Genomic DNA, 27,373 nt, shown 5'->3' with positions numbered 1-27,373 from the left:
TTACCATTTTCGCTGGTGTGATCAAGACGGAAGAAGTTATAGTTTTTAACTTTTTAATTTAAGCTTGGAAGTTCTGTGTAACGTTAATTCAACACAAAACGGCTGCACCCTGGTGCTACTGTGTCTTCTCGCTAAAATAAGTTTTAAAATTGATCAAATGAGTAATTAGAGGCAAGATGTGAGTGAAAATAAACAGAAAAGGATCGCTTAACAGAACGTTGGAATCTGAGAGCTTCAAAACTTTTTACTTTCGTTCTTCTGCCTCGTTTATGAAGCGGAAATAAAAACAGAATAGAAAAGCACACGTGTATTCCGATCGGAATAATAACTAATATTGCTTAGGGCCAGCCATCAGCGATGCTCGGTTCTAGAAACCCGTTCGGGATATTTTACCGAAAGCGTAGTAGAATCGGATTTAAAATGAAAAGTCACAACGACCACCACCATCACCACCGGGGAAAAAATCATGGAAGGGTTATTATTCGAATATGTACAATCATACTTCTTGCAACTTCGAAGCCAAACCAGCACTTTCAATCCGATGTTCGTGATATCTTACACACGATGTAGAATTTTCTTCTGGCACACTAAAGCTCTAAGAGACAGGAGAATTATCAACAACTGGAAGGTTTGAATTGCAGAATTTCACCAGAGAGAACCCCAGTCGTTGTTTTCGGGGATTATCGTCTAACTGAAATGTTTTCAGGCTTACGCACAAGGGCAATTTAACCCGACTGGGATTTGATGCGGTGCTTCAAACATTCGTGTGAAAAGTTTAATGGCTTTATTTCCCATTCAAAATATCCATTCTAGCCGCTTCGGTGTTTTAAATTCATTGAGTCAATGTTATAATAGCAATCTTTATTAGCTTTATTTCTCGACAACATTCACAATTTCACGTCATCACGCCTAAAAAAACGATCACGCCGGCACTTCATTTTCACGGCATCACGCCGTTTTTTTCAAAATTTCACGCCATCACGCCACGAAAAACCATTCATCACGCCACGACGCCAACCGCTGGGCGGCCTAATTCATGCAAAGAGGTAATCTGGTACTCGATGTAGAAATTTTCTTCCGACACGCTAAAGCTCTGAAGATCGGGAAAATTTTAACATCTGGAACCTTTGGATTACGGAATTTCTCCTGACCGCGTTCGTAAAATTTAGAAAGAGTCTGGGGACTGTAAAAAGTTACTAGTGCCCCGAACTAAGAGTACACATGCAAAAAAAAATTTCCCGTGCGATTTCTGAATAGTGCTCCGAACTGAAAAATGTAAACAAAGCAGGACGCGAACTAAAAATTTAATGAGAGTGGCTCTAAACCCAAACCCAATTACAGTTCAATTTATAGCAATAAAATGCGAATTCTTTGCTGCTACTAGAATAAATAAGTTTGTCTCCTCACATCGAATGACAATTTCACCTATTCAAGATCTTTCACTGCCTAAAAAAGTAAACAATCAATGTCACGAACCAAACAATTAAAAGAGAGTGGCCATGAGCCAAATTTCCCTCAATCTAGTCCAATTTATACAGCAATATGTGAACTTTTTGCTATTTGCAGAGTCACTAAAGCTTGCCTCAATATACCAAATGAAAATTGCACCTGTACTAGATCTTTCACTACCTGAAATATGCATGTCAGCCTCTAAAAATTGAGTTTGGCGAAATAGGCAAAGATGGTTGTGTTACCAAAAAAAAAAGCTTTGTCCCCAAGATACTGATACAATATATGGGAACCTCCCTCCAACTTTGTTATTGATGAAGGAGGATTCTGGCTTTCCCAAATAAACAACACACAGGTCATGATCAACAAGTTTGTTGATGTCGGTTGGGGTTGGGCGGTTCGCTGCTCTGCATGGAGGGCGGTCGACAGGCTCTAACTAAAGGTCTAAATTGGAATGCAGCAGTTTAAAATTTCAGCATAAAAATTATTGGTAAAACTAAATAAAACATACCTGATATGCTTTCTTTGATTTGGCCTTTGAAAATATAACCAGTCAACCACCAAAAACAAATAAATAACAAAAGATAATAATCAATGTCAAGCATTTTTAACTTGGTGCACTTACTAAGAAATTAGACTAGGTACTAAATATAATACTGAAAAAGTAATGAAACTGTAAATGTATTTAAGTAACGTCTGCTTCAAGAAAGAGAATCTTTTAAGCGCTCATAAATGACGTTTGGCTCGATTATGTCGTTTGAATTCTTTTCTGTGCATTTTTCTTCATCTTTTGCATCACGATCGCCCGAGAATATTCCGCCGTATTTATTTCCGGGCGAAAGATGGCTATGAACAATCTTCGTGTGTAACAGAATAAGGTAAGAATATTCATAGTAAGAGTTAAAGTGATCCAGTAGATAACATCTTGTTGAAGGAGATCTTTTTGGAAAAGTACGATCGGGTACAAGACAAAAAGGATCACTATACAAATGAAATTCCCATAGATGATTGACATGGTTTCCTTGAAAACACCGGGCAGCCGGCGTCCTCGGAAAGCTTGAACAAAACATGCTACATGCAGACAAATTGCAAAACCAACAAAAATATTAAAGTTCATACTCACATCACAATGTGAGATTCGCGTCAATTTTTGGTCATTGTTTACAGTTTGAATGGTGACGTCTTTCAATGACACCATGACCACCAGAATCAAATTATTGACCAACACAAGAACCAGCATCAAGAAGATATCAGCGGCTTTTGATTTCCGTATTTCGCTTTTAGTCATTTTGACTTGTGATTGAAAAGCTTTAAACACTTGCTGAGCTCTTATCAATGGCACAGTCACGATAATTGTGTAAAATAACGTATATGCAAACATACGTGAATAACATTTCAAAATCGTCGGCTCACCGTAAAAACTTACCAACAATAACGTGTAGTTTACAACAGTAGCTATTAGATGGAATATCGTCATTCTGATGTCAGCAGCTTTAACGACAGGGGTCTTACGAAATTTTAGAAAGGTCACCAAAACCAAAACACAGTACAGAATTCCAAACACTGTTGAAAATATAGCGATCAATACAGAATCTTTGGATAAAGATATCGTTTCCACAGTATACGGGTCATAACAAAAACTTTGTTCATTATTTGACACGTGAAACTCTTGACACGGAATGCATGTAAAGTTGCCAGCTCCTGCTTTGTAATAATTCTTTTTGCACGGTTGGCACGTCCATCTATAAGATTCATTCCACTGTGTTGTATTACTGGACAACTTGATGTAAACAATTTCGTTACCGATTGAGCAGTGAACCTTAGGACATTTGGGGAAGGCCTTAAACTGATTCATAAAAGCAGGGATGTTGGGTATGGCATATTGTGATTCAACACTATTAACGGAATTAGATTCTATAATTTCCATATCGATCGAAGTATTCGAGTTGACTTGTTTCACATTAATAAAAAACTTGGAACGGCTGAAAACACCTTGGATGCACGCCCTCAAAGAATCTAGGCTAATGTTTGTTGATCGCTGAAGACAGTCCTGATATTGGAGAAACAAGAACATACCATCATTTAATAAATTGATGAAATATTCATCAGGGTAGACTGTTTGTAAGTGAACAGGGAGCCGAGCATCAGAGAAAAACGTATCAGTTAGCTTGGTTGACAGTTTCATAATCTCAATACTTTTGGGATTATGATGGAAAAAGCTGTCACGGTAAGAGATGACATGACCGTGGTTAGCTTCATACCGAAGTTTGTAGTCTTCGTTGATTATGTAAATGTTCTTCGAAGGTCCGTATGTTTCTAAGAACTCCTCTTTGCCCCATTCGTTGCCAAATAATACGATAACTTTCCCTTGGGAGCTGTAAGGATCTTTCTGAAGGCGCTGGATAACATTGTTCTTATCTTTATCATTTTCAATAATGTCGAAGTTATAGCAAATCTTGTTTTTCTTGAGCACTATTTGGTAAAGTCGAACATAATGTTCATGTGCTCTGATTTCACGTGATTTTCTGTATTTCAACATGATCATTGTAATGTATGCCCATCCCATTTTCTTTACCAAAGCTTCAAAGTATAAATGAAAATCTTCCTCAGGGGTTACCGTAATATGTTTCATGATAAAAGGGTTTAAATGGAAATCGAAATGTTGGCCGAATTCCATAACTAAAATGTTAGTTTGTGATAGCCATTGTACCAGTAGTTTAAACATGGGTGCCTTTAAATGTACTAATACTAACATGATTTTTGACTTGGATTTCCAATCTTTGATGTATTGTCCAGTTTTGATGGAAGGGTCTTCGGTGACAACGTATCTTTCATTTAACAACACATCCGTTAATAGATACAGCAATTTATTCGTATCATAACAAACGTCAAAATATTGATACCGAAATACACCACTCAAAAATCCGGCCATCTTTTTCCTGAATATTTGAAATGTTTGATCATTGTATCTTGATTTCAGATTAAATTCTGATGTCTGGTTTACTGATTTTTCGTAACATGATGATCCAATACCTACGGCATGATATGGTTCACCTATTGGAGATTTCATTGTTTTCGATTGAAGGATACATAATAACAAAGTGATCGACCTTATAAATTTCATTGTGCCGCAGTTACGATCCTTTGATTATGTTTTCTAAAATTACAATTTTTATTCCTTTCGACTGATGTTTGAACACTAAACAATACTTTCAGTTTTTAAAAGGAAAATTTAATTAAAATCTACTTTCGAAAATTTTGAAAACCAATACAATTCTTTTGGAAGAGGTTTCCCTGCCGTCCCCTCATTATATAATATATTAAAGATATGGTTGTTTTAATTAACGTTTTTTGTTTTCGATCGATTCCCCGCCCTGTTATTTTATAGGGAAAATAAGATATCTAACAAGACTATGGTGATTTTCTTTGATAGCAAATATCAGTCTCAAAATGATCCAAAAAGGCTGCGATTTCTCATCGAATTGGAATAAGATATTGCATCGAACATTAATTAAATCACTAAAATCGTTGAAGTTTCATTTGTTCATTAAGTAATAAAATTATCTGTAGAAAGGAAATACGTTTTACTAAGTTTTAATTCATTGCAAACGGTAATAAACAATTGAATTGAGAATGTCAATAGACGATATCGGCTTAACGAAATTCTCCCCGAATGATTACCCATAATGCATTGCGCAAAAAAATTCAGTGAGTCAATATTGTCCGTGAATTTTTTTGCGCAATGCATCATGGGTAATCATTCGGGGAGAATTCGGAAAGCAGATATCGTCTATTCAGAAAAGACGCACAAATATAGAGAAATAAACCAGCTGTACTGGAAGGTCAGCCCTAAAACCGAAATGCTAAGAAAGATTAGAATATATTAAATTCGCTAGATGGAGTGATTTCTCAAGATGAGGAGTTTCGATAGAGAAATGGCGTGATTTTTTTTGCTCTAAAATAATCTTTAACTCCCTGAAAGCCATTGAAACTGCGAAAAGTAGGCCTGAATTTTGCTGAACATTTACCATTTTCGCTGGTGAGATCAAGACGGAAGAAGTTATAGTTTTTAACTTTTTAATTTAAGCTTGGAAGTTCTGTGTAGCGTTAATTCAACACAAAACGGCTGCACCCTGGTGCTACTGTGTCTTCGCGCTAAAATAAGTTTTAAAATTGATCAAATGATTAATTAGAGCTAAAGATGTGAGTGAAAATAAACAGAAAAGGATCAATTAACAGAATGTTGGAAGCCGAGAGCTTCAAAACTTTTTACTTTCGTTCTTCTGCCTCGTTTATGAAGCGGAAATAAAAACAGAATAGAAAAGCACACGTGTATTCCGATCGGAATAATAACTAATATTGCTTAGGGCCAGCCATCAGCGATGCTCGGTTCTAGAAACCCGTTCGGGATATTTTTTCCGAAAGCGTATTAGAATCGGATTTAAAATGAAAAGTCTCAACGACCACCACCATCACCACCGGGAAAAAAATCATGGAAGGGTTATTATTCGAATATGTACAGTCATACTTCTTGCAACTTCGAAGAACCGGGAGTCAACCAGCACTTTCAATCCGATGTTCGTGTTATCTTACACGCGATGTAGAATTTTCTTCTGGCACACTAAAGCGCTAAGAGACAGGAGAATTATCAATTGGAAGGTTTGAATTGTAGAATTTCACCAGAGAGAACCCTAGTCGTTGTTTTCGGGTATTATCGTCTAACCGAAATATTTTCAGGCTTACGCACAAGGGCAATTTAACCCGACTGGGATTTGATGCGGTGCTTCAAACATTCGTGTGAAAAGTTTAATGGCTTATTTCCTATTCAAAATTTCCATTCTAGCGGCTTCGGTGTTTTAAATTCATTGAGTCAATGTTATAATAGCAATCTTTATTAGCTTTAGTCAATGTTATAATAGCAATCTTTATTAGCTTTATTTCTCGACAACATTCACAATTTTACGTCATCACGCCTAAAAAAACGATCACGCCGGCACTTCATTTTCACGGTATCACGGCGTTTTTTTTCAAAATTTCACGCCATCACGCCACGAAAAACCATTCATCACGCCACCACGCCAACCGCTGGGTGGCCTCATTCATGCAAAGAGGAAAAATCATAGCAGAGATTTGGGAAAAGAGGATAAGAATTGCGCTATTCAGCTATAGAAATATAGGCTAGGGAACCTTTTGTTCTATTGAAATATCTGCGCCCGATCGATTGTTTTAGTTCTGAACCAATCGGAGCGCTTGATTATACTATGCGCACAAGACTAGAAGTACAAACAAAAAATGGCAGCCGTGGTTGATATCGAAAGTGAAATAAAAATATTTTTAATATCGGGTATTTTGGTATTTTTTTATAAGCATTTTTCATTTTGGACAGGGCGGATACAGTGTTAGTCGAGCCAAAAACTTTCAGTTTTAGCCAAAATACTTTCCTCAAGGAATGCTCGAACCAATGTCACAGATTATATTGTAGAAATAGAAATAATTACTAGTGAAAAAGAATTTAAAATTCATTGCATTCAAACACAAAACGAAGCTGGTAAAACTAATATAGTTTTTCATTACTTCTCGGGCTAAAGTGTTTTGACAATCATATAAAAAGAGCTAGCTAGGTTGAATATTAAAACAATGAAGGAGAAGGGAAAGAAAAAAACAGGACTAAAACAATAGCAATTCATGATATCAATGACAAGAAATCAAAAATATCATGAATTTTTTTGTAAGAACTTTTTGAAGTTTACACAACAAAGCGAAAAATAATAGCAATATAATACAAAACAGTAGCATACATTAAAAACAAAAATTATATAAAAATCTTTATTTGGTCGCGTTTGTTGTAATAACAAAAAATAATAATAAACTGGTTAAATTTCTGGATTAATTTTTTGATTCTTGTTATGTCAATTTTATTTGTCTTATTGCTTCCAAAAAGTTACTTAAATAATTGCAAGAAAATTAATTACAATAAAAAAACTTTGACTTGATCCTTCCTCACTAAAAGCACCTTGGAAAATAAACATATATTGTGAAACAGTATATGAAAAATCGGTCACTCTTGGATTTAGGGGGGGGCTCACTAATTCAAATAGAGGTGTGATTCTAAGATAAAAAGCAATTTACCCTTTCCAATAAAATTTTAGAGAAAAAAAGTATGAATATAACCAGACTGTTCATCAATGCTCAAGAAAAGAGTATTTCATAAGATGAATAATTATATAATGTGATGTATGAAAATAGTCCAGTGTCCACTTCCAATTCCAAACTGGAATTTCTATTTAAAGCATTTTTTATATCTATATGGTTGGTTCATATCAATTATCTTGTAATTGTAGTCTAGCCCCATTCTGGTGTCTTGTTTTGGACTATTTGCGTAATCAAGCAGGAAATCCTGGTGAAACCGGGATAAAAAGACCTTAATCCAACTGCAAACAAACCATGACATCAGATTCCATTGTTGTTTCCTTTGAGTTTAAACATGCTTTTCACCTGTCCATCTTATTAGCAGAATTTGTTGGTGTTTGCAAAGATATTGAACCTTGTACGTGAGAAATTCAGACAAATTTTAAGCCAATTCTCATTGTATACCAACCACGTGAAGGTACAAAATAATTCATGGATCTAGGTTACTGGGGCAGTATGATGGTAACTAACCTGAAAGTATATAATAATGAAAATGGGAATTAGGATTTTTGCAGCAAGCTCTCATGAACAAATACAGAACACAAACAACAAATCTTAATTCCACCGACCACAGACAAAAACCGGTGAAATAAATCTTATATAACTGGAAAATCTATTAACCGGTCAGAGCCAATCTATTAACCGGTCAGAGCCAATCTATTAACCTGTCAGAGCCAATGTATTAACCGGTCAGAGCCAATCTAAACCGGTCAGAGCCAATCTACTAACCGGTCAAAGCCAATCTATTAACCGGTCAGAGCTAATCTATTAACCGGTCAGAGCCAATCTAAACCGGTCAGAGCCAATCTACTAACCGGTCAGAGCCAATCTACTAACCGGTCAGAGCAAATCTACTAACCGATCAGAGCCAAACCGGTCAGAGTCATAGTTTCATAAGATTACATAAGTATTAATATTAGAACTTTGGTTGCAATTTTCTGTTACATACAAAAACTTGAAATTTCAACCCCAAAAAAATGTTTTTCCTCAGTAGGAGCTAAAAAGTGATCAAGGATAATTTAGCGTACTTACCAAATCTAAAATCCATTGTCCATTGCCATCAAGCAAGTTTTGCTAGGATAACATTATTTTTTCATCTAAACTGTAGGAAAAAAAAACAACATTTTTAGTCGATTTTGCCCATCTGCCCATCTTCAATCAAAATGCTAAGAAAGTTTGAAGATTTGCCATGTAAAACTAAGCTATAGGTTGTCATTTAATCAACCTTACTGCTACCCATAAAAATTATGTTTGCAACACAAAAAAAATTAATTTTATTCAACTTAACAAACAAAAAATACACTTTTTAATATAATTTTTCAGCTATCTTTGAAGGATGTGCCAAAAAGATCTAGAAGGTGCCAATAAAAACCAAAGCTAGGCTAGTCACCTACAACCTTTTTCCAACCCAAACCACTTTATTTTGACTCTGAAAGACTTTCCAGTAAGGCAAACTAGCTAAAAATAAAAAGGTCCCATTTCACATCCAATTTTAGCATGCCTGCTTCCGCCATCTTTTTCTCAAAAAATAAAGCATGCAACAGCAGATTTTTTTGTCAGTGGAAACCCCAAAAGATCGTTATTAGCTTTTCAGTTGTTTATATCAGTAGGAAACCCCTCCAAAGGAGTAAATTCAGACAGTTTTTCTTGAACTGTTATAATACTGCACATAACGCCATTTTTTTTCGCAGTACCTTCTTGGCCAAGTTGTTCCCTAGCCTAGCGACATCAGACGACGCCGAATTCAATGGTCAACAATGAGAAAACAGCGAGCGGCAGCGGCGATTCTTATCCTCTTTTCCCAAATCTCTGATCATAGCGATTAAGCTATTGCATTTAAATGAGATCAATAAGAGATTTTTTAGTTGCTTGGTTACTAAGCTATTGCAAAGAAAAGAATCGTTTATCATGGAACAAATGTCATAAATAATGCATTAACTGCAAAAAGCATTTTTCTATAAGAAAATTAGGCTTCAAGTGCCCTAATCTCAAAAGATACGAAATGTTAGATCCAGATGAACTACGAGCTAAAACACATGGTTGTTTTTATATGGTGTAAACCAGTTTTTGATCTCGAAATTTTAATGAAAAGTTACGGAATCTTGATACACGTTGTCAATTTCAAATTAACTTATTGTAAAAAATGTTTTGTCTTACAGTACAGGTAGTTTATCCCTCTTTTCTGATATTACGTAAGAATAACATTTCTCTTATTACATACTATGAAAGCGCTGCGAAGGAGAGCGATATATTCAATGTAGCTCTTCATATGTTTGTAGTTTAAAACTAATATGTTTATCATTTTAATAGTAGCAATAAAGGTGGGTTTGTTTCACCAAAGACAGTGCTCTACGTAAAGGAGCAATACAATACGTAGTATGTCATAACTTTTATGTGTTATACTTCGTAATATGTCATAACTTTTATGTGTTATACTTAGTAGTATGTCATAACTTTTATGTGTTATACTTCGTAATATGTCATAACTTTTATGTGTTATACTTCGTAGTATGTCATAACTTTTATGTGTTATACTTCGTAATATGTCATAACTTTTATGTGTTATACTTCGTAGTATGTCATAACTTTTATGTGTTATACTTCGTAGTATGTCATAACTTTTATGTGTTATACTTCGTAGTATGTCATAACTTTTATGTGTTATACTATATTATTATTATCATTTTAATATCAAATTCTTGGAAAATCATTCATCAATTACAAGGCTAAAAAAACTAGAAAAAGTTTATCAGAAATGGACTGTTTATGAACACGGTTTGTGAGAGAAAGTGTTGTGTTGGATAGATTTTTTGTTCATCATCATCATTTAAAACTTGTATCAGCCTTCAATATAGTACCGTAGACGAACATGGACAGCTTTTAGAAGATGCTACATTGAGAAGAAACTCGTAGTATGTCATAACTTTTATGTGTTATACTTCGTAATATGTCATAACTTTTATGTGTTATACTTAGTAGTATGTCATAACTTTTATGTGTTATACTTCGTAGTATGTCATAACTTTTATGTGTTATACTTCGTAATATGTCATAACTTTTATGTGTTATACTTCGTAGTATGTCATAACTTTTATGTGTTATACTTCGTAGTATGTCATAACTTTTATGTGTTATACTTCGTAGTATGTCATAACTTTTATGTGTTATACTTCGTAGTATGTCATAACTTTTATGTGTTATACTTCGTAGTATGTCATAACTTTTATGTGTTATACTTCGTAGTATGTCATAACTTTTATGTGTTATACTTCGTAGTATGTCATAACTTTTATGTGTTATACTTCGTAGTATGTCATAACTTTTATGTGTTATACTTCGTAGTATGTCATAACTTTTATGTGTTATACTTTACTTTTTTTGAAAGTCACATGTTGCGTTTGGTTATGCTTGGTATTTTCTATCAGCTAGTAAATTTACAAAACTTGATGTTATTTTCTCTCGTTCATTTTATAATTAAAAGTGTTTATCTAGTATCTGTTTTGAAGTCCCTTAATCTAAAATGTCTATCAAATATTTCTTTCAGTTAAAAGCCACCTTACTTTTTCCCTCTAGGAGATGCCGATGTATCAGCGCTTCGGTACACTTTTGGAAGGTCCTTTCTTTCAGAATGAGCTTGGAAAAGTTCAAGAATACGACCCAAACTTGATCAGGAAAGGGGAACCATTACCTGGAGATGCCATCATTTACGATGTCACATCAAGAGGGTAAGACAGCCTTCTTTTTTACTTCTCAGACTAGACATTGATAATAATCTAGGAGTAGACGTAGAAAAGACATTCAATTTTAATAATTTACTTGCTACCTTCAGAGAGTAACCCAATCATGAAGGTGAACGATTCACATATTGGGATGTTCTATTAAAAAATCATACAGGGGGGTGGACGAACCTTTCCAAGTAAAAGAAAATTATTGAAAATGTTTCGATACCCCCTGGAAAATGGCAAAATTTGCAAAAATACCCTTGGAAAAATTCTTTTCGTACCTTAAAGTGAGGGTGGACGAAGTAAAATCAGTTTTTTACCCCCTAGAAATTTTAGAATAATTTTTTACCAAATTGGAAAAATGAAGAAACACCCCTGGAAATTTTTGGGAATGTTCGTCCACCCCCTGTATGGATATAAAGTGGAAAGGCCCATTGTAAGAGTGTAATGCTTAATACTTTATTTCCTTCTTTCTTTACTTCAGGAAAGTGACAAAGATCTGGTTAATGAAATGTCTTGATGACTCTAGTAGTAATGGACAAACCATCTCCACCACACAGCCCCAAACAAACTCTCAACTAGTCCTGTCAAGTCATCAAGTCAATTTGACAACCCACAGCAATATTAACAAACCTGCACCAACAGTGAGATCAGCGTACACAACCCGACCACCAAATACCTTTGAGTTGTTGACTCAAAATAATCCAGAAAGACCGATTGCAAAACCAAGACCTCAAATACCAGCTTCTTTCACAAACCGTGCTCAGGATGGAGGGGCCAGTCAAAATGTATCACCTAAAAGCTCTCTAAGTTTTGAAATGATCAAGCCTCTCAATAAACAAAGTCAAGGTGTGATAGGTGTGATAAACGAAACAAATGGAAATGGAATTGGTGCCCATGGTCAACAGGATCCTCCGAACAAGCAAAGAATTCCGGAAATCTATAAACAACACGAGCAACAATCGACAAGTCCCTTCCAACCAAATACAAACCAACCGGAAAAGGGATCAGATAGGGAAAACTGGAGATCGGTTGAGTCACCGAAAGTCTATAAACAACATGAGCAACAATCGATATATCCGGGTGCGGACAGAAAACCGGCAACTTCAAAGCTTGATAGTACCCTGTTCGATCAGATAAGTCTCTTCCAACAAAATACAAACCAACCGGAAAAGGGACCAGATAGGGAAAACTGGAGATCGGTTGAGTCATTTCCAATATCACCAAAACCAAAAATAACACCGCGGAAAACTTCGCATAACGAAATCGACCGTGGTGATCAAAGAGATACAGTACCCAGTCTTTCATTAGCTACAACATCAAAAATAGAAGAAGACGAACACCCATTAAAAGAGAATCTTCCAACCGCTAACGTCATTGAGAAATCTGTGAAACTCGTGCAAAAAGAGAAATTTGAACCGAAAAAAAAGCAAACGACAGCAGTGGAAAAGAAGGAGCCTGTAGAGAAAAAACAGAAAATGCAGTATCAAGGACAAGTAGTTAACATGATTCGGAAAAATGACGGGAAAACTCCGTTCGGGTTTATCCGATGTGAAGAACTCTTGGATTCGGGTGTTATAGAAAAATCAGAAAATGAAAAACAAAATAATATTTTCTTTTCTTTCGATACTGTACAAAGTAATCAGTTGGATTTAAAGAAAGGAGATGATGTTGAGTTTCGCATTTTTGTTTCTAAAAAAGCCGGCCAAAAACCAAAAGCTGCTAATGTGATGGTCTTACAACTCGCCAATAGAACATTGCAAGAGCTTTTGGATTATGTCAATCAAATCAAAGCCACGCTTTCACCAGATGAAGAAATCAAATTGGTTGAACATCGGGATTATTTTGATTTTCCGGATTCAAGATTGGATTACGAGGATCAAGAAGAGAACAAGGAAAAGACGTATAATCCAAAAGATATCATGAAGCTTCTTACTTCACCTGTAGTTTGGCAATGTGTCGCCAAACAAGTGGCTTATTTCTCAAACAGTGACACTTTGCTGGAAACATTCATCGAAGCTCTCACATTGCTACATGAAAAAATTCGCACTTCCGAGGAAAGATTTCGACAGGTTTTGATACATGTGACTGGGGAAGCAAAATTTTTCAACCCAGTTCGCGGACGTTTCCGATCTTACATGAATGGAATGTCAAATCGGTTTCAAGGAAAAAGAGAATCTATTCAAAAGTTTCTCTTACTAGCTGCTAAGCTGGTACCACAGAAGCAGTCTGCCATCTTAGCTTTCATAAAACCGTTAATGGATCATCCAGATGGCGACACAGCTAAATTTCTCTATCAGATTTTGAAATCGCTGACGTCAGTATCCGATAGCAGTATAGATGATATGGATTGGAAAGACTTGCCCTTGATTTTGAAGAAAGAAGAAATATTCAATGCAGGTATGTATTTTTATTGTGAAGACAAACAGTAGTTTTATTTTCTTTACTCTCTTATATAAACTTACCCCAGAAAAAGGGTTTTTATCCATTATCAAGATTTAATAAACATTTCTTATTTAATTTAGTATTTTCTGGTCCAGCATTCAGGATCAGTTACATATTTGGTTTAGTAGCCTGCTTTAAACTTTTTGGACCTACCTCCGGGTGCCCCGGTGGAGGTCCTATGAATTAACCTCTGTCTGTTCGTTCGTTCGTTCGTTCGTTCGTTCGTCTGTTACCAGCTTTTCTCGAGATTGGCTCATTAGTTTTTTCTGATTTTTTGCACAAAGATGCAAAATGGCAATGGCCAAAATGTGACGGAGCCCGATTTTCGAAAAAAAATCATTTCCGGCCGAAAATGCCGGAAATATGCCGGAAAAACCGGTTTTTTGGCATTTTCTCAAGATTTCATCATTAGTTTTTTCTGATTTTTTGCACAAAGATGCGTATTAGCAATGCCCAAAACTTGGCCGAGTCCGATTTTTGAGAAAAAATTTTTCCGGCCGGAAATGCCGGAAATATGCCGGAAATCGCCGTTTTTCTGGATTTTCATTGGACTTTTTCCATATAATTGGTTGTTTTTTTCATTCAAAAACATTATTAATAGAAATGCCCACCATCAAGCATGTTTCATTTTTCAATAGAATAGATTTTTGAAGCCGGAACTTTCTAAAAATCGCCGGAACAGCCGATTTTCGCCGGAAAAACGGTATTTCTTGGATTTCTTGAGCTGTACTTTATATTTTTTCGTGAAATTTTGCACACTGATGCAAAATGACAATACCTAAAATGTGACGGAGCCCGATTTTCGAAAAACATCTTTTTCCGGCCGAAAATGCCGGAAATATGCCGGAAAAACTGTTTTTTGGCATTTTCTCGAGATTTTATTATTAGTTTTTTCTGATTTTTTGCTCAAAGATGTGTATTAACAATGCCCTAAACATGGCCGAGTCCGATTTTTGAGAAAAAAATTTTTCCGGTGGAAAATGCCTGAAATATGCCGGAAATCGCCGTTTTTCTAGATCTTCATTGGACTTTTTCCTTATAATTGGTTGTTTTTTCATTCAAAAACATTATTAATAGCAATGCCCACCATCAAGCATGTTTCAATTTTCAATAAAATTGATTTTTGAAGCCGGAACTATTTTAAAAGTCGCCGGAACAACCTTTTTTCGCCGGAAAGACAGTATTTCTTGAATTTCTTTATTTTTGCAGATTTTCATTGGATTTTTTCCTTATATTTCTATAGTATTTTCACACAAAAACATTATTGATAACAATGCTCACCATCAAGCATGATTCAATTGTCAATAAAACTGAATTTTGCGACCAGAACTTCCTATTTATTTTTTCCCTACAACCCTTCCCTCTCCCCCCATCAACAATCAATGATGAATTTATTGTGTTGTGTATTTTCGCTAAGCGCTATATTTTCTGAATGATTTTTTTCATTTTTCTTTTCGCATTGCTATCTAACTTTCATCATCAGGTAGGTCCATTCAGCATATAGCTTGTTTCTGCTGTTTTTTTGACAGATTTGACGAATGCAGCCAACTTGAAGCCAGTGGTTGTCCAAGGAGCTTATAATTCAGTTGACGACTATATTGATGTTTATTTTCGACTTTTGCGTGAAGATTGTTTTCATAAACTGAAGAAATCTATTCAAGAACTTGTCGGTGGTACTCTAGGTAACCTGGTTTTTTTTTACGGATTTTACTTATGGAATACACCTATCAACACTTAGCTGCGCGGTTGGTTTTTTAGGGGACTGGTAATGAATTTACAAGGAACATTTGTTCTCGGCGCACGGCATTTTTAGGTTACAACTAAATCACACCAAGCAAATGACCACCAAAGCTCTAGAGGCATTTTATCGAGCCTCTGCAGCAGAATGCAAACTATTTTTAGCATTCGAAGGGTATCTTACATTTTTCACAAGAGCACAAGAGCACTCGCTTCACTGCAATGGTATCTTACATTTTTCACAAGAGCACAAGAGCACTCGCTTCACTGCAATGGTATCTTACATTTTTCACAAGAGCACAAGAGCACTCGCTTCACTGCAATGGTATCTTACATTTTTCACAAGAGCACTCCTACACTTGTGTTTTCGATACCGTCGTCTAGAAGAATTTTCCTTGTATTTTCGTTACCAGTCTTCTCAAAAGCGCTAAGGGTTGATAGGTGTATTAAAAGAGCATCAATTATCAGTTTGTTCCATCTTGACTTCGATATTGTTACCATCTAAATTCACTTTAACACTAATCCTTTTTATTCGTTCGTGGCTGCTTTAAAGGTTTCTCGCTATCATTTATGCATTCTTCATCATCATTCAAAGAAAGCTTTTCATTATCATCAATATTTCTTTTGCGCTCTTCCCGAACTTTATAACGCAAGGTCACTTCAATGCAAGGTCGCTTAAATTTTTCACAAGAGACTCCTACAATTGTGTTTTCAATGCCGTCGTCTAGAAGAATTTTCCTTGTATTTTCGTTACCAGTCCCCTCAAAAGCGTTAAGGGTTGATAGGTGTATTGTTTGATCCCCTTACAATTTCCAATCCCAGTTTTACCTTTTGTACTGATCTGAGAGTTGTTCGTTTGATTGACCCTACGAACAAATTGCTATCAAGTTTAAGTGGTTTGAGTAAAATGTTCTTCTTTGTGTTTAGATCTCCGTGATATGAATGTGTACCATAACATCGCCCTCGTTGGAATTGCGTTGAAAGAAAGTGCATTATACATGGCGTTGAAAATCAGCTCTGTCAAGGAGATTAAAGACTGGGAAACTTGCCCTAACTTAATGTTTGGCAATCTATTATGTATCTCCATCTCAGGGAATTTCCAACAGCCGATCTGGGTTACAGTTTCGAGTCGTGATATGTTGAAAAAGGATGGTGTGGTGATCGTTCAATCGTGTTGGGAATGGAATGATTCGAACGATGCTGAAATATTACTCAACCTCATCACTGCTAAAGGTAACTTCAAATAATTTGTCTTCGGCTTGTAAGTACTGTCGAAGTTCATGGTTGTCAAAGTAGATAGACGACACCGGATAGATTATTGTCTGATAATATACAAAGATAAAAGTTACAAAACTCTCTAGTAAGTAAGCCTGCTACCGCAGTCGGAGGCGACCCGAAGGCTCCTCTTCCGATAGCTATCTACCCGAGGATAGGGGACGGTGCAACTCTTTCTCCCTGGATTGCTCCACTTACCCTTGATCCTTCTCTTAATTGCTGAGCATCAAGTAGAGAGGCATCAAGTACCATTTTGGGAATCTTTGCTATGACCCGGCTGGGGGTTGAGCCCACAACTTTGCAAACCGTAGCCGGATGCTCTACCACTGCACTACGGTCGCTCTCTACTTTTGGGAGTAAAAGCATGCTTTCAGCGCTACACAAATTAGTGCGTAACACAAATGATTCCTCTTTAAGCCTATTCGATTCAAGTGTTCACTTATTTTCGTTTTGCTTACCATTATCAAACGAAAGCTTGAATCTTCACACATCACATACCGTTAGTGCACACTTAAAGCGACTTTAAATATACTTATACATGAGCATGATGATACGCCGTCTAATTCAGGAACTCTTACCTAAACCTCATTACAATGTGTTTACTTTTTTTTCATTCTTGGATTTTTGTAGGTGATGTGTACATGGTAGAATCACCAACGTATTATCGCGCATTCCAACCAGTCCTCAAAACGCTCCAATGCTTGGACGTCGAAAATATCTGCTTCCATGATGAACTCATTGACCTGAAGCCAGGACCACTTACTCCTTTTCTTCACGCGGAGAGCTGTGATTTTGATGCATATATAGCTTACAAAAAGCCATCTAGACACCGAATGACGTTAAGCGAATTTTTTCGAACACCACACAGTGACAACAGTATTTTCGACCCATATCAAGAGCACGCGGTGAAGACCTGTTTACAAAACCGAATCGGGATAATACAAGGGCCACCGGGTTGCGGGAAAACCTTTATCGGGATACAGATGATACGGCTTTTATTATCGCTCTCTTCGCTCCATGATCCGAAGATTTTGGTGTTGACATACAAAAACCATGCTTTAGATGAATTCCTTAAAGGAATTATGAGGTTTGTACAAAGATTTTTTCAAATTTTCATTTGGAAACACTATCCCATGAGCCTCAGCAAAGTGTCTGTCGAAAACGATGCTATATGCTGGGTGATTCACTAACAATGTCTGATGACTTGGAAGTAGATAGTCACAACTAATAAAACAGTTTTTGATAATTAATAATTCCCCCGATTTATATATTTCTAGACATGTTGAGGCGGAGAAGGTGGTTCGTTTGGGCGGTCGATCACGTGACGAAGAACTTGACGCCATTTCATTGCAAACCATCCGCAAGAAGTGCAAGCGATCACCAGCGATATGGAATCAAATACAAGCTCTTTATGGTGAAATTGATGAAGCTAAGAAGAATATTGATATTGAATTCCGTGCATTGGAAAAACTGAGGAATTTTCGTTTTAATAACATATTAGACGAGCTTTCAAATGAGCAGATGACGTCATTGCTCATGGGATGTGATTGGGATAGCATGCAAATTCAACTCAATTTTGGGGATGAAGTCGACGACACAGGCTTCCAGAAACAAAAGAAAAAAGGAAGAAAAACGAAGATAACGAAAGCCAAAGTTGTTCAGATTTTAAAAAGTGGTGTTTTTGATGCTTACCAGGAGAGCTTCCAAAGGTTGAAATACGAAGCTTTGAAAGCATGGCTGCCGTCCAAAATCGTATTCGAAGAATATGAAAACGCACTGATTGGTAAAAGAATGCACGTCAAGCTAAATGTGAACAACAAGGGGAAACAAGAGAAGAAAAAGAAGAAAGAGGCTGCTGGTGAGGATGACCATGGATCCTATGATGTTCAAGACGAAAAGGAGATTGAGGATGAACAAAATGAACGAATGGCCGCACTTTCTAAACCTGATTTCAACGTCAAAAGTGACATCAATAAATCACTTATCATGGTTGATTACACCAAAGAAACAACCGACGCAGATCTCACAATCAAAGCTTTTTCGTCTGCTGCCCTTGATAAGATTGAGGAAACTATGTCTAGCATAATAATTCTTCATGAAAATCTTTGGGAGATCGAGTCACAGGATCGAGTGCAGTTTGTCCAGAAGATTATTGCCAAGCAGACATGTGAAGTGCGCGCCAACTTTCAGACAAACTTACGGATGTACGAGGACCTATGCAAACAAAAGACTGAATTGGAAAACCAACACACAGCTGAGATTTTAGGCGGGAAACAGATTGTAGGTGTTACAATCACCGGTGCTTCGATCAACCAATCTTTGTTGAAAGAGATTCAACCTGACATCGTGTTGGTAGAAGAAGCAGCAGAAGTTTTGGAGCCACAGCTTCTCGCTTCCATTGGCACGTGGACAAAATACATGTTGATGATCGGTGATCACCAACAACTACGTCCACCTGTCGATACTTATCATCTTCGGAAAGATTACAACTTCGATATCTCCATGATGGAACGCCTCATCAACAACAATCTTCCATACAGCACTCTCAAATTGCAGAATCGACAACGTCCTGAATTCGCCGACCTCCTATTGGATATCTATGGTGATTTGCGAACCAATTATGAGAGAGTAAAGGACAACCATCCTGCTAAATGTCTGGAAAAATCAGTTTTCTTTTGGCATCATACGGAAGTCGAGACAAAAGATCGAAGCGTGACGAACAAAGAAGAAGCAACACGTGCAGTTAAATTAGCTTTGTTTCTCATCCAGCAAGGTTATTCTCCAGACAAAGTGACCATTCTTGCCACATACCGTGGACAAACAGCCCTCATCAGAAGAACGATGCGCGAATATGAAAAGAAGTTCCAACACCTCATCACAACGAAAGATGATATTCCAGAGATCACCAAATTTGACAAAGCAGCCGCCAACAAAAACGGCAAAGAAACAACGACCAAGGAATCTGTCAAAATCCACACCGTAGATATGTATCAAGGTGATGAAAACGATTTCGTTATCGTTTCCCTTGTACGCTCCAATGCTGCTGGAAAGATCGGCTTCTTAGGTGAAAGGAATAGAAGATGCGTGGCACAATCTCGTGCAAGATGTGGTGTTTATTTCATCGGCAACTCTGATATGTTCTTCCCCAATCCAACATGGCGTCCAATGATACAAAAGTTGATCGAGAGAGGATGTGTGGGTGACGCGTTGAATATTGTATGCGAACACCACCCAAAGACACCTTTCCCTGTTAAGAATGCAGATGCTTTGGCATTGGGGAATTTCTGCAAACAACCATGCATGAACAAGATGAGTTGTGGGAAACATATGTGTAGAAAAGTCTGTCAACCTCCACATTCCCACCAACCGTGTCCAGAAAAAGTCCAATTCCAACATATGGTTTGTGGACATCTTGATACCAAGAGATGTGAAGAAGATGCTGGTCAAAAGAGATGCCAATTGAATGTTAACTTTCATTTTCCCACGTGTGGTCATGCTGGACAAAAGAAGTGTTTTGAAGATTTCAAAACCATCAAATGTCATTTTATTGTTGCTGCTAGATTGAAGTGTGGTCATACAGGAAATAAAAAATGTCACGAGAATGCAGATGGTGTCAAGTGTGAGGAACCGTGTGCGCAAGTCAGAGCGTGCGGTCATCGATGCCACAACCACAAGTGTTTTCAACACGCTATCAAGCTAACGTGTCCTGATTGTGAACGAATAGAGAAGGAGAAAAAGAAGAAGCAGTTAGAAGCTGAAGAAAAACAACGAAAACAAAATAAAATGAAGGTGGAAGAGGAGATCAAGAAAGTTCAACAAGAAGCTCGTCTGTACAATGGTGTCTCATACAAAGAGTTAAAGAAAGAAGGCGAAACACTCTCCAAATACCTAGATGTGGAAGACGCGGTGACAAAGTTCATTCAACCAGGTCATAATTGGTATCCTACAGTCACTAAGATTGAAGAAGTCAAAAATCCAACACTTAAAGTCAAATTTTTGAAGAAGTCGATGGATTTATTTGATCCAGAGCCAATAGTTCAATTAAAATTTCATGGAACTGACGATGGTGGCGTGAAAGGAATTACCGAGACTGGTTTCCGGCTACCGACAAAACCGGGTATGTATGGTGCCGGGATCTACCTAGCAACAGATTCTTCTAAAAGTGCTCAAATGATATATACAAAGGGATCTAACAAGATTTTGTATTGTGAGGTGTATCTTGGAAAAACAAAAACCGTTGACAAGGCTGCCCCATTTACGGACGCAAAGAAGCTTAAAGATTCGAGATGTGATTCCTTGTTCGCTCCACGAGAAACTAAAGGAACAGGTGGTGTTCTTTTTGATGAGTTCGTTGTATTTGATCCAAATCAAGTGTTCCCAAGGTATATAATTAGCTACTCCTTGAAAAACAATTTCCAACCGAGTAAAATTCCACTTGGTGTGAATTTTGGACAAAATTTTCAAACTGGAAAGAAAACTATGTTACCAAGACGACAAGTTAATATCGGGGATCCTTTGGAAAGTCACTTTTCGATGGTCGAATCTAGATTCCTTCGAATGTTGAGTAAACAACAACAGCAACAAAGAAATTTTGAAATCACGAAGATCGAATTCTATAATAACCCAACTCTGGAGAGGAATTTCAAACGAAAAGAAGCCGAGTTTCAACGAAAGTATCCTGGTCGACCAGAATCATTGCCTATCTACGGTTTCCATGGCACTAAAACTGACCCCATTGTAGATAATATCATGAACAGCAACTTTAAACCGAGTGCTAGTGGAAAATTTGGTGCTGGAGTTTACTTTTCAGAGCAACCATCGTACACTTTTGGTTATGGTGGAGAACAACACTTAATCATGGCGAGAATTCTTCCAGGGAAAACGTTTGAATGTCAGTTTAACGGGATGATGACAAGATCTGGATGTACAGCAGGCTATGATTCACATAGTGGCTTTAAACAGAATGACGGCACTTTCAACGAAGTTGTAATTTTCGATACCAATCAAATTTTACCAAGTTATGTTATATCCTTTAAATAAGTGGTAAGAATCTTCACTTTGCCTATACGAAGTATTTTGCCGACAATTATTTTTGACGGACAATTAATTCTAGTCGATGAATTCTTTACCAAATGATTTTTGGTTACTTCGAACAATTTTTTGTTTAAAATTAAGACTTCCGTCCTAAATTTTGTGTTCTTGTGTTCGATTGCCACAGAATCTAAAGAAATTGCAATAATTGCGCATTTTTTGGTGTTTTCTATCCTTGTTTCCTCTAAAAGCCAACTTTACTCTCGTAAAAAACTTGTTGGCAAAACTTATTCGTCGGTGAAAAGTGACGAAATTATTGACCGATAAATGTTTTTACCGACGTTTTTTCTCTACCAAGAAGGTATATAATATTTACACTGCGTTTCGGCTATTGCGCCGACTACGTACTCTCAATTCTGTTCTTTTTTATAGAAATTCATTTTCCCCACGTGAAGGATATAATAACAGCAGAAAGGATCGCTATTGTCAATGATGGAGTTTGTATCCATTTGTGTGACTAACCTTGGATGTCAATCGAATGAATATTTTTTTCTCACCGTGATAATTTTAAAATTAAATATATACCCACAGTTTATTAATATTTCATAAATTTTGAGTGCACCCGTAAAATAAAAAATAAATCTGTTCCCATTTCCCAGAATAAATTGAAATATTGACACTGCAATTTGATTGTAATCTTTATTTTGCTGAGAATATCTAAAAATAGTACACAACGCCAGAAACTCTAACGAATCAAATTTTTTGTTTCAATCTCTCTCTAAAAACCGATATTCAATTTTAATTCATTCAATCTAGTAGTAGTAGTAGTCTTCAGTCTTCAGTATAATTATTATATACCTGTAGGCAAAAACAGCCATTGAATAATTCCTGATATTAGTCAGAGAAAGGTCCCATTCCGAAGAGTTAAAAAATCAGACTTCTGCATTAACACGCATGCGTAATTTGTCGTTCTTTAGACCACATGTAGTTAATTCCCGTGATAAGCAATTAGGAATGAATCTGTAGGGGTGGTTCAGTCATTCTTCCTTTTTGACCTTTTCGATATTTTCGATTTTTGATTATTTCGATCTTATCAGTTAGGGTCAGGGTTGGAACTCGAAACATTGCGTCATTATTTAGATGATCTGTAAAGTGTAGAAGCGGCTTTCTGGGGGAAATTGTATACTCTTCGGAATAGGACTTTTCTTCCCCTCGTATACCATGGCTATTATACCACGGTAGAATTTTTTCTCAAATTTTTCACATTTTTGGATTTACAAAGTTCCGCTAAGGGTCGGAAAAATCAGAAAATCAAATTTCAGTCCCACTAAGGGTTGGAGAAATAGGAAATTTTCAACTTTTTACCCACGGAAAGATGAAAATTTTGTCAAAAGGGGTCAAATTTGTCCCGCAAAGGATCGTAAAATTCCCAAATTTTCCTTTGTTTTCTCCTTTTTAGTCCCGGTAAGGGTCCAAAGGTCAAAATTCGGGTGGCACCCCCGCTGTCAGCTCGCAACCCTAGTACCCCCCATTTCAAATGGAATGTTTAAGAATTGCACTCCAAAACCATCCCCACTGGATTTTTCAAGATTTTTCAAATAGAATTTATATACCCGTTGGGATTTCAATAGAAATTTTATCCCCAGTGTAAGAGATGGTTTCACCGGGGCTGTGATAGAGGGTTGTTCAGACAGTAAAGCAAATATCAAAGCTAGAAACTTGAGATTTTCGAGCCCTCCATCTGAACCTACTAAATTTCATGATCAGATGGAGTAAAAAAAACAAAAGGGAGACGAGTGCAGAATGAACTTTGACAAAGTTAGTCCCCTATAAAAATAATCTTTAACATGACCAGTTCCTAAAGATAGAAAAAAAATTTTACACTTACATTGTGAAAATAAATTGATGAAGGTTGAAATAACTTCACTAGTCTACTTGTCTACTTACAAAGAAAGTTCGACCTTTATATATACTAGGTCAAATTTCCTTGTTTAGCCAAATTTTAGGAAATTAACTGAGAAGAAATGCTTTCTTTTTCTTTTATCCTTTAGAGAACAAATATAAATACATTTTGTGAAAATTTCAAGTCTCTATCACTTTCCTATCTGGATTTATCTTGATTCCGATTTAGAGGGATCTCAACCAGGATGAGGACGAGATAGAGGGATCTTTCGAAGGCGTCTGAAAAAAAACTTTTTCTCTTATTGCTATAAGGAGCTCGCAACATCCCGGCCAACATAACAAAATTTTAACTGTGCCTAAAACAAATTAATTCTGGCTTGGGGTTAATGACGTTAGCCTTAGCATTTCAAAAGAACACAGTCGTAAAATAAAACATAGGGAAGGCTTAACATGAAGGTAATTAAATAGGGGGTTTGAAAGTAGGGGTCAAAGAAAAGGGGTAATGGCAAAAAGCCTTCTGGGGAGCAAATTTAATTTGATATTGACTTCAATCATGCAAAAATGGGGAAATGGAGAAGGGGATAAACGGTTTCTTGAGATTATGTAACCTGGGGTGTCTGCATGAATCCAATATTATTAATCCAATATATTCTTATGACACAGGCTCTCAACTCCTGCATACACTTTTTTTATAAGAACCAATAAAACTTTTCTGAGGCTTGGTTGATCTTATTTTTCTTGGCACTTCGACCCTCAATTTATTCGTGTCCTGTTCTTATTTATAAGGTGTAATTGATGTATTTTAGGCTTATAACCAAATTTTACTACTTTTACTCCTAAAACTTTTAACGCTACTCGCGCTACCATTTATGTTTACCTCCCAATTTCAACGGACCCATTTTAGCGGGATTGTTTTTGTGGAATTTCCGATGAGGTTTATTAGCTGCACGGCACGATTTGCAACTTTTCTTCGATCTTCGTTCACAATAAAAAAAGAATTCCATATCACACGAAACAACATCAAAACAACCTCGACCATTCACCAAATTATCCATTCTAAACACGACACATCCTGCCATGTTTCTTGGCTGTTTACCAGAACACCATCTTCGATATGCCAATTTATTTCCGTCTTTCCATTTAAATTTCCCGTTTTCTTTCTTTCCGACTTTCTTCAAAAGTCCTATCCACATTGTACTGCAAAAGAGAAAGTAAAATGAAATCGTCAAATATTCTAACTAACTAGATGTTTTTATTGGAAACATTTTTCCTGGGTAGAAGAGGAAAGAAAGGAAAGAGCTTAAAGCATCTGACCGAAATCGTCCCTTATGAGGAAAAACCAGGGTACGGCTAAAGAGTCTTTCTCACATCCCCTGGAAAAACGACACTAAATTTTCATCTGAAGGATACAATAGAGCCATTATAAACTCATCTTAACCACTGAAAATAGCAAATCATCATTCCTAAATTAAGGCCCGGTTGGCACTAAGGGGGGCTTGTATTAAGCCTGAAGTTTTACGGGAAAGGTTCGTAAAGGCTCAGGGTAACTTTTTAAAATTCACATTTATTTAAGTTAATTTTCAGCGTAAGGTCCAATTATAAAGATTTCCTTAATCGACATGATAGGGAATTTAGTAGAAGTACTTACCCAAAAGAGGCTAGTGAGTTACTGACAATTTTGTTTTCTTTAGCATTCAAGATCTTTCCCAAAACAGCATTTCGAGCTTTACAAAAGTTATGTGCTTGTTGATAATCAAGTTCTGAATCTGGCTGAGCTTCGAATATGACGACATTATCCAGTAAATTATTTAATTCTCGTAACAGTGTCTCAGTAGATGATGGTAGTGGTGGTGGTGGTGGTGGAGGTGTTGGTGCTGGTGTTGCTGGTGCTGGTATAAACCTTTTGAAAAAAGATAATACAGAAAATATGTAAAGGAAATGGGGTCTACACAAAAGGCAGTCATAGACATAGACGTAATCTTTGACATTCTTGGTGTAGGTTTTCCTGTATTTCCACTAGTGACCCCCTTCGATGTTTACGGATTAAACACTAGAATATAACTTTCTAAGAAGTCTTGAACCCATGATCTTATCACTTTAGCAGAATGCGTTACCTTTACACTACGGTTTCACTAAAACGTTACTACGCATGCGATGTAAATTGAAAACTTCAAAAATCAAAACTTTAAAATAAGAACAAATAAGTGCACCTATCCTGATGAGAAAAACTTTTACGCACGGAGCAAATGAAATATGAGAATTTGTTCACTGACCTGCATATATACAAGTTTAAGTCATCACAATCAACATTCTTCCAACCACCAGCATTAAAAAGAACAACACATTCTTTATTAATATCGTCTACTGGGTTATTATTAGCCCAATTGTCAAAAGTGACATCAGAACCATCACTCCATTTGAACATATCTTTCATGACTGGTGAACTCAAAGAGGGAGCTCTCATACCAATCCAATAATCAGTAAAGCTAAAATTATATTGAAATAATTATTCAAACAACCCAACTAACTGGTACGAAACGTTGTTTCGACGTTAATCTATTGTCCGGGGGGGGGGGGTACATTGGTTGCGAGCTGACGGGGGTTTGCCGCCTGAATTTCGAGGCTCGGACCGTTAGCGGGACTAAAAAAGAGGAAAAAAAGGAAAAATTTGCGAGTTTGACCATCTTTCCAGGGACAAAAATTTTAAATTTTCCTTTTTTTCAAACACTTAGTGAGACTGAAATCACATATACCCATACTTTCACTTGTATATAGGTACCCCCCTCCATCGCAGGTTTAATGTTGATAATGTTTAAAAAAATAACGTGAGATGAACATTGAAACAACCAGTACCTTCTAGTAAAAGAAGATCAATTACAATCAATGTTAATCGAATTTAAGTGCCTTAACATCTGAAGAGGTTCTAAGTTTCATAATAAAGAATATATAATCGAAATTTATGCGGATGCTCAAAGAGCTTAAACTCTAAAAATAGCATTAAATATAAAACAATATCTGGTGAAAATCTGAAGATTTGCAGTACAGTTTTATCGTATTTTTAGAAAAAAGAAATTGAGATTTTAATATGATTTGAATGAAAATTATCATACATTGATAGTTGCTGGCGAACTGCAGTATTTTCAGCAGCTGTTTCTAGGGGGGGATGTTATTTTGCAAAAATGGCATAAATTCTTAGCCCATTTGTCAAAAGTTGCCTTTGGGTATAAAAAGAAGAAAAAATTATGTAAAAACCCTGTGGAACTTTTTTCAAGGTTGCCACGGGTGCCAAGAAATCAAGTGTCAAGGGTGCCACCGCCGCTCCGCCAGCAAAATCGAAATTTCAAAAATTTTCAAAACATAGTGAAGTGACCCCTCATTTGAAAGGTATTTTCATGCTGGTTAAGAAAATCAATATAATGAGGTTGAATAACACTGTCACAAAAAGTAATTTCCAACAGTTGGCAAAATTTTGAGGATTTTGCTAAAAACGCAATTTTTTGATCGTTTTTCTTAAGTTACTTCTTGTGAGAGTGTCTTTCACCCTTACAATATTGATTTTCTTAATCAACATGAAAATACCTTTCAAATGAGGGGTCACTTCGCTATGTTTTAAAAATTTTTGA

General features: G+C 36.5%; 2 protein-coding genes across 3 annotated transcripts in view; both read left to right on the top strand.

Moving 5' to 3' along the window:
* Positions 1–27,373, top strand: part of LOC136814695 (cilia- and flagella-associated protein 54-like) — a 101,182-nt gene that overhangs the window by 16,803 nt on the left and 57,006 nt on the right. The window lies entirely within an intron of this gene.
* LOC136814696 (uncharacterized) lies at positions 10,390–22,367 on the top strand. The gene is made up of 8 exons (XM_067071111.1): positions 10,390–10,550; positions 11,212–11,363; positions 11,845–13,760; positions 15,335–15,487; positions 16,470–16,775; positions 17,448–17,904; positions 18,095–21,860; positions 22,281–22,367. The coding sequence occupies exons 2-7, from the start codon at positions 11,215–11,217 to the stop codon at positions 21,855–21,857; spliced, it is 6,744 nt and encodes a 2,247-aa protein (XP_066927212.1). The 5' UTR covers positions 10,390–10,550; positions 11,212–11,214; the 3' UTR covers positions 21,858–21,860; positions 22,281–22,367.

Source organism: Clytia hemisphaerica, unplaced genomic scaffold (assembly GCF_902728285.1).
Source record: "Clytia hemisphaerica strain Z4C2 unplaced genomic scaffold, Clytia hemisphaerica genome assembly, whole genome shotgun sequence".
NCBI lineage: Eukaryota > Metazoa > Cnidaria > Hydrozoa > Leptothecata > Clytiidae > Clytia > Clytia hemisphaerica.
Note: the sequence above shows the minus strand (reverse complement) of the source record. Positions and strands in the feature narration are given on the sequence as shown.

Coding starts and splice junctions, on each gene's coding strand:
- LOC136814696 (XM_067071111.1), top strand. CDS start 11,215: ATGCCGATGTATCAGCGCTTCGGTACACTTTTGGAAGGTCCTTTCTTT. Junction 16,776..17,447: donor CAACCTCATCACTGCTAAAG/GTAACTTCAAAT, acceptor GGATTTTTGTAG/GTGATGTGTACATGGTAGAA. Junction 17,905..18,094: donor TTCCTTAAAGGAATTATGAG/GTTTGTACAAAG, acceptor ATATATTTCTAG/ACATGTTGAGGCGGAGAAGG.